We start from the raw sequence: 7,557 nt of genomic DNA, 5'->3' as shown, positions 1-7,557 counted from the left end.
CAGTTTAAATTCACTCGTCAATTACCAAACTTATTTAAGCCAAAGTGCTATTTTAATACTTTGAATGAATGTTATTATCCAAATATTTAGAGTTGCATGGTAGATAGAGGTTTCTATAAATAAAGCTTAATTTTACCCCCCTACAAGATATTATTACCTTTAATACAGTTGTAGATACCCCTCTTAAGGGGTTTTACCAACAGTTATCCAAGAAATAGTAAAAACACAATTGTTTTGAAATATATATTTTTTAACAGTTTATTTTAACAATTTTTACATGTTATAAAAATTTAGTTTCAAATGGAAAATTTATTAAAGACAAATTTAAAAAAAAATTATCTAAGGCATTAATTTTAGGTCATACTTTATTATCAGGAAACTTTAATTGTAAGGCGTTTTAAAAAGAAGTTCTGACAATTTAAAATGGTAACAAAATGCAAAATTCCATAAGGGTGGAGTGGACAGTTGCGATAAAATCAATCTATACCCTCTTCTTAACAATAAAACTATAAGATACCATAGGTAGATATTATTTAATCTATATTGTGGCAAAGATTGATTTACCTTCAATTGTCCTCACCCTGTATTTTTGACAAAATATTTATAGTAAATTACACTACTCATGGCACAATATGAAGCTACACAATAATACACAAACAAAATAGAAATATTCAAATTGTTTTCTGTGATGCTTAGGGTTCCTCATTCTGTCTATTCTCCTTTCTTTTTTCTTCCCTGGAATTGGTCCATGGAACAGTTGAATCCAAAGGCCTGGGCTATTCTCATCATGCCTTCAGATGGACACAGAGCCTAGAATGATAATAGATATATAGATATATATGAATTTCAACATAAGCATACAAAAAGTAATATCATTTCACATAATTACATAATTTAATATGCATGGTTAATGGTTAGGTACTTTCCTAACCGTGGTTGGCCATTGCAAAAGCTGAAAATTAAAATTTAGGACAAACATATTCAAATAAAATATAAATTTTAATAGATTATATGTAGAGTATGCAGAATATTAAAAAATACCTTTCATAAAAATATATATATATTATTACCTTGATAGCCACAAGGATGGCGCACCATCCTGGAACCATAACAACTTCTCTGTTTGTCAGAATACCACTCACTGCCCTCTCTGCAACGTACTCAGGCTCTAGAATTGGGATCAGCTTGCTCTAAACAAAAATTAAAAAATTGTGATAATTTTTATTTCTATTTGTCTGTCTATCTGTCATGCTATTTATCCGTATATTCTATCTTTTTGTCCTTTAATCTGTCTTCATCTGTCTGTCTACTTGGATGTGTAATTGTCTGTTAATATTTATCTAAAAACAACTTCTATAAAATTAAAGCAGTTTGTTTATTCGTGACTACTATGTTAGTCTACCTATCTAGACATTCATTTATCAATCTTTTCATCTGTCTATCTATCTATCTTTTTTATTTATCTATCTATCTAACTTACTATCTGTCTATCTATCTAACTGTACCTGAACTCCAGCAAACATGCCAGTACTGATGTAGTAGGGACACAGGCACGTAGTTTTGATATAATCTGAACAAATATACAGAGATCATTATAATGATTTTGAAACCAACAGAATACTATTCTGTGAGATATAAGAAAACGATACTCTTAAATCATTGTTCTATCTGACCACAAATTAATAATTTAGTCTAGGTTATTGGTTAATTAAAAATGAATAAAAAATAAGGTTGTATAAAAGTGAGTAAAAAATGACGTCATACAGGCCTACCAATCAAAATGTATACTCTCCTGCCATTTGGCAATTTAGTCTGTGTATTGGCCTATCATTGGTCATTTGCATTGTATGATGTCATTTTGTATAGGCACTATATAGAGCTTCCGAAAATACCTGAATGACCCTGTACAAAAAGCTCAACTCTCAAAGCTTCATCGAGGCCAACATCAGCAAATTTACTTGAACAATAGTCAACCTAAATAGATTTTTTAAATAAAACTTATAAATTACTAGCCTAAGATTTTCTCATTCTAATTGTGCGAAGGGAACAATAACAAAATTTCTGACTTTTCAAATGATACAAATTTGTAACCTTTATTGAAAAAAGTGTTTATTCATAAATCCAGGAAACTCTAAGGTGCCTAAAAAGATTCTAAATCAATTTCTCTAAACCTATTTTTGCTCTTATCACAAAGATACATTGGTAATAAGCTTAATAAAGCTACATATTGATCTCAGAAAGGCCGTTGATAGGTATACCTTGTACCTGGAGAGTCCTTGACCTGACCTTGAATGTTAACTTACCTTACCTCGTATGGGCGAGATTCTTTAGGTGATCATCTAAAAATTTCAGAGTAACAGGTTAAGTAACATCCAAAAGACAACCAACCTTTGATTGCACGACCTTTGTCTACAATTTCTATCTGTGCATGGTAATGTAATTTTAACGTAATTAGTTATGATGCAGTGTCGGGCCGAGAATCGAACTTATCACCTACCAAACGACTATAGCGGATACGGTGGTCGAGAATGTTAACTTACCAGTTTGTGTGTTCCACTGTGACCAGCTAAACTAGCAACATTTGCAATGTGTCCCTTCTTCATCTCAATCATCTTTGGCAAGAAAAACTAAAAAAATAAATAATAGTTATTTTTGCTATTCTTTCTAACAAATCACGCCATGTGAGACGTTGTTGATTGATTCAAAAATTTAAGGCAACTAAAAATCTTAGAGTTAAATAAAGTATGAATTTTGTTGCTATTTGACGTTCACAAAAAATGGACTTCCCAATTTACCGAGTTGCTTCTCTGCTTAAACTGCTTTACTTGTGAACATGAGTTTCCTTGTTAGATTATACGATTAAATTACCTTGATAGCCCAAAAGTGGGAGAAAACATTAACTTCGAAAGTTTTAAGAATCTTGTTGTCAGGAGTTTCCAAGAGAGGGGTTCCAGATACGATACCAGCGTTGTTCACTGTCATAGTAATTGTTATTCTTCTTACTCTTAGCATTTTACACTAAAGTAGTTGAATGTGTGTGTGTGTGTGTGCGTGAAAACTAAAATTGAGGGTAGGTTTTAGGCTATTCTACAAAAAGGAACGTACGTACGTAAATAGATTATTTAATTATAATTTTCAGAGATAAATTTTTGGACATTGTATTTGAAATTGGTAAATCTTGCAAGGATAAACATTTTAGAAATAAATTTTTCCTCCATTGTCCTCTCCAGCCCTGAATCTCTTTATTATTTTTTACTTCAAAATATAAAAATTAGACAGAAGTTTAAATATTTTTTCCTAGAATAGTAATGTCTCCAACTTCTTGTCTCACTTGTTCGCCAAACTTGTACAAAATTTCTCTAAAAAAAGAATATTTGAATTAGTTCCGTACAATCACGAAACCTTTTACCTAAAACTATGGGTTATTTTAATTATCCAACCCTGGATTGGTTATTTTACGAATAATATATTTTATTTTTTTAGAATAGCCTCTTTGTAAGTCTTAATAACTTTCTTTGTTGTAAGTTGATTGGATTAGTTAACTGTTCATGGTTAGCAGGCCTAGCTATTCTAACAATTAATTCTACGAAAATCACAAAATCTTTGGAAGTAAGGTGGGGGTATATCTTGTTTTTTTTATGTAACTGAAGAGGGGTGATTAAGAAGGGGAGGAAAAGGTGGAAGGGGGTAGTGGGAAAATTTTCCTTTAGAATTGTTTGTCAGAATCACATTCCCTTTTCCCTGATGGTTAGCAATTTTGTGTTGCTTTAGTTTTAGTAAAAGGGTAAATTCTCTTTAATGATTATTACTGGAAGATTCATTCCAAGTAGTTGCTTACTTATTTGATACATCGACAGTGTAAGTGTGTGCTTTTCCTCCAGCCTTTCTGATCATTTCTGCAGTCTCTTCATTACCTACATGAACAAAAAGAAGTATAAAGAAATCATCTTTTAATAAAAGAAAATCAACAATTTTTAATGAATTTCATTGAGTTTTGAATTGAAGTTTTTTTTAAATGCAAAAATACTGCAAAAATTATCAACCTAAAGACAAAGAAAACAAGTATGACAACATCCAGAGAACGAACGAACATTAACATTTGTAGAGTGTCAGAACTAAATAAGCAGAATACTAATGCATAAGCCTATACAATATTGTAAGTAAATTTGTTGCAAAACAATTTAAATACATAATACTGTTTAAAGACATACTGATATTTTTAGGAGTTGATTATAGAGATGTTTCGCTTATAACATTGTTTTAAATGGACGATCGGATTATAGCGTTGCTGCGCTTCTAAGTCGTACAAAACTTCTATAGCATGCAAAGTTTAAAATCGATAGGACACTTCTAACCTGTTTAAATTAACAAAAAGAGCTTACCGTTAAGGACAGACGGACGAACCGACCTATAATTATAGAATTTAAATTTAAATGTTTTTACCTTTAGTATTCATATCCCAAAGTACCATAATACCGCCATGTTTTGCCAACTTTAAAGCCATCAAACGCCCTGTAAAAAATATTTTATTATTAAACGCACAATTTTAAAACATGTGCACTTAAATAAACCTAGCTCTAAGCCGAAGCAAATTTTCAACTGCGAGAATAAAACTGCTTCCATCCAGCCGTAATCAGCAACAGTTATTCTAAATTATGAATTAACCGCAGAGGTAAACCGGTACTACCTAGTCCTGCTTTTTGGAAACTTTGATAATTATGTATAAAATAATAAAAACTATTTTAGTTGGTGACAGCCATATAAAAACATAAATAATTGAGTTTACTTAATGTGCATTATCTGTAAATCCTGTTTCTTAAACACACATTTTTTAAAAATATTATTTGTTATTGCAATTTTTACTACAACATGTTTTGTAATACTTTTTAGAAGCTTTTTCACAATATGAATTTTTTATGTTAATTACAAAAAAAACTTAGATCATCAATAAAAGACTGATAATACCAATAAAAGTAAAGATCTAAAATCTAAAGGTAAAACAAACGGACATTAACACCTGTAGACTGTCAAATCTTTAATAGCAGAAAGTTAATTCATAAGTTTAAACATAATTGTATATAATTCTGTTGCAAAGTTTCGTAAATACTGGATACTTTTAAAGGACATATGTACTTACATTTGTAGAACTTGATTATACAGATGCATTTCTTATAATAATGTACAAATGTTCCCTACAAACTTTTTTTTTCCAAATATCAGATGAATGGGATAATTATATGTATTGTACATAAATTGTTGTCAAAAAAAATCTGAATGTTTTATCTGAGCTAGGCGTACGGAACTTTAACTGGTAACTCTACAGGGAACATCATGTTGAAATCATGTCAAGTTTGAAATCTAAAGGACAATTCTAACATACATAATTTAATGCTATAGGAGCTTTCCGTTTCGTACGTACGGACAGACACTAAAGGTTTATGGAAAAGCTTTAAAAACTTGTAATTGATTGTGTGGAAGCGACTCTTTAACTTTTAAGAAAACTTACCAATGCCGCTTCCTGCTCCAGTAATAAGCACATTTTCTCCTTTGATATCCTAAAATAATAAAAAAAGTGTATAACAAGGATTATAATATTCACAAACCAAATAAGACAGTTGAAAAGCATGCATTATATTTTTTAGATTCTATTAGACACAGGGATCTAGGGATAGGACAATCTAAGACTTCGCCAAAAAAATTCTCCAAGCAGAGGAAGCTTACTGAACATAATCAACACAAATACTAGCAGACGTAATTGAACAAATAAGTTTTTTTTACTTAATCAAGCTTAGACAGAAACTTTATTGTAATACATATTTTTAAAAAATCTGAAGAACCTCCATATCATTTGGTTATAATTTAAAATATATAGTTTAATACAGAATATAATACCGGATTTGTCAAAATAACATTTTTTCTATGAACTCTCATATTTTTCTTTTCTTACTTTTTTTATGTAAAATTCGCACTTGTCAAATTAATAAACTTTTCAAGAACATTAAACTTTGACTATAAAAAAAATAATTACTCATTGTCCTACACCTATATTCCTGAAAGGACGAAATGAAGATATTGTTAAAAGTTTACCTTATAAAAGTATGAATCAGGAAGAAACATTTTAACTAAATTTACCAAACTAAATTGGAATTGATTTTAGTCTATTTATTATACATTTATGTAAAATTAATTTAGAAGAATCTCTGTAGTATACTTTTGTCAACATTTCTCATTGTAAGAAAAGACGGGAAATGCAATCTTTTAATTAAGTACTAGCATACTATGTAGTACTAGCATTTTCAGTATTATAACAGGGATGTAAATGGATAAGACAATTGCCGATAAATTGATGTACATCCCCAATGATGGTTTACAAAATTACCCATTAAGTAGATTACAATTAGTTAATGAAACGTTAGGACACTCAGCATAAAGCTCAATAAAAGTCCCCAATTTGTTAAGCCAATAAATTGGCCCTTATGACTAAGCATTCACAGATTTTCCACCAATGGACATAATCATTCCGTTTTGTTTTTTAAATGGGACTAGAATCAATTCCTGAGAACCAGTGTGTAGGCAAAAGCAGAAATTACTTCCAATATATTTCCAATCATTTTTATAGTCTCAACTTTTCACTATCTGAAAAATCATAATTAGAGTCTAATGACATACTTTAATAATGAATCAAAAGTTACTTTCATTTATAATGTTGTTGTTGTTTGTAAAGTAACTACGTTTGATTACACTCTAAAATATACTATTCAAATTTACTCCAGATAGGATTTTAAGTAATATTTATGTAACATAAAACTAAACCAAAACAAATGTGTTATAGCAACGGCGTGCACAGGTTTTTTTTTACTAATTTATGATAATAAAAACACATACTAAGTAAATATAATTAATTGCAAATGCTACTTTGTAAGGCGCGTTACATTATAGGGAATAAAAATAGGTTTTTAAAAATTTGAAGATTATCTTTTCATTGTTTACTCTGCAAGGATTATTCAAATAAATTTTAATATTTTATAATTTAGGCATTATGAAAATTGTTTTCGTTAGCAGGGCTCTTGAGAGATAAGGCAAATGACTATTAATTTATGTGCATACATCCCCATTAATCATAAATTGTCTTATCCCATAAGATCTCTGATTATTATGTACTGAATCATACGAACAGACATATAGACATCCTGTTATTATAGATATAAGATTTGGCCCAAAAATGCATGTTTTTATTCTTTATATAATCATTTGTTAAAAGTACAATCTTTAAATTAGAAAGATAAAGTATAAGAAGGCAAAATCCCTATATATATTGGCTAGCATAATCCCCCCCATCACCCAAAGAAGGAAAACATATTTGTAATCCTTATAGTAAAGTAACAAAATGTTTGTCTGTATGTTTGTACTGAAGGATCTCGCTAACTGCTGAACCGATCGGGTTCTCCTTAACAGGGTAGCTTCTCATAGGTCCCGGGAAGATTTATAAATATTTTCTAGGGGGGTGGGACACCCCTAGCCCCCCCCCCCCAAAAAAAAATGAAAAATCTCCCTCCC

The 7,557-nt window shown here is 30.2% G+C and overlaps 1 protein-coding gene across 1 annotated transcript; it reads right to left on the bottom strand.

Annotated features, from left to right (window-relative positions):
* Positions 1 to 229: 229 nt before the first annotated feature.
* LOC145310866 (estradiol 17-beta-dehydrogenase 11-like) lies at positions 230 to 6,638 on the bottom strand. Its single transcript, XM_080150492.1, has 12 exons — positions 6,558 to 6,638; positions 6,088 to 6,138; positions 5,507 to 5,555; positions 4,444 to 4,512; positions 3,839 to 3,914; positions 3,300 to 3,359; positions 2,869 to 2,977; positions 2,541 to 2,627; positions 1,893 to 1,974; positions 1,506 to 1,570; positions 1,071 to 1,190; positions 230 to 810 (listed from the first exon to the last, which is right to left on the bottom strand). Exons 1-12 carry the CDS (start codon positions 6,609 to 6,611, stop codon positions 712 to 714), a joined length of 921 nt encoding a protein of 306 aa, XP_080006618.1. The 5' UTR covers positions 6,612 to 6,638; the 3' UTR covers positions 230 to 711.
* Between the last annotated feature and the right edge of the window lie 919 nt (positions 6,639 to 7,557).

The sequence above is a fragment of the Acartia tonsa genome, chromosome 2 (assembly GCF_053477335.1).
Source record: "Acartia tonsa isolate MP-2025a chromosome 2, ASM5347733v1, whole genome shotgun sequence".
Classification (NCBI taxonomy): Eukaryota; Metazoa; Arthropoda; class Copepoda; order Calanoida; family Acartiidae; genus Acartia; species Acartia tonsa.
The sequence above is the reverse complement of the archived record's forward strand: the minus strand, read 5'-3'. Positions and strand labels throughout refer to the sequence as shown.

Coding starts and splice junctions, on each gene's coding strand:
- LOC145310866 (XM_080150492.1), bottom strand. CDS start 6,611: ATGATTGGAAATATATTGGAAGTAATTTCTGCTTTTGCCTACACACTG. Junction 3,915..4,443: donor TTGGGATATGAATACTAAAG/GTAAAAACATTT, acceptor TTGTTCATGTAG/GTAATGAAGAGACTGCAGAA. Junction 1,975..2,540: donor ACAGTGGAACACACAAACTG/GTAAGTTAACAT, acceptor AAATCTATTTAG/GTTGACTATTGTTCAAGTAA.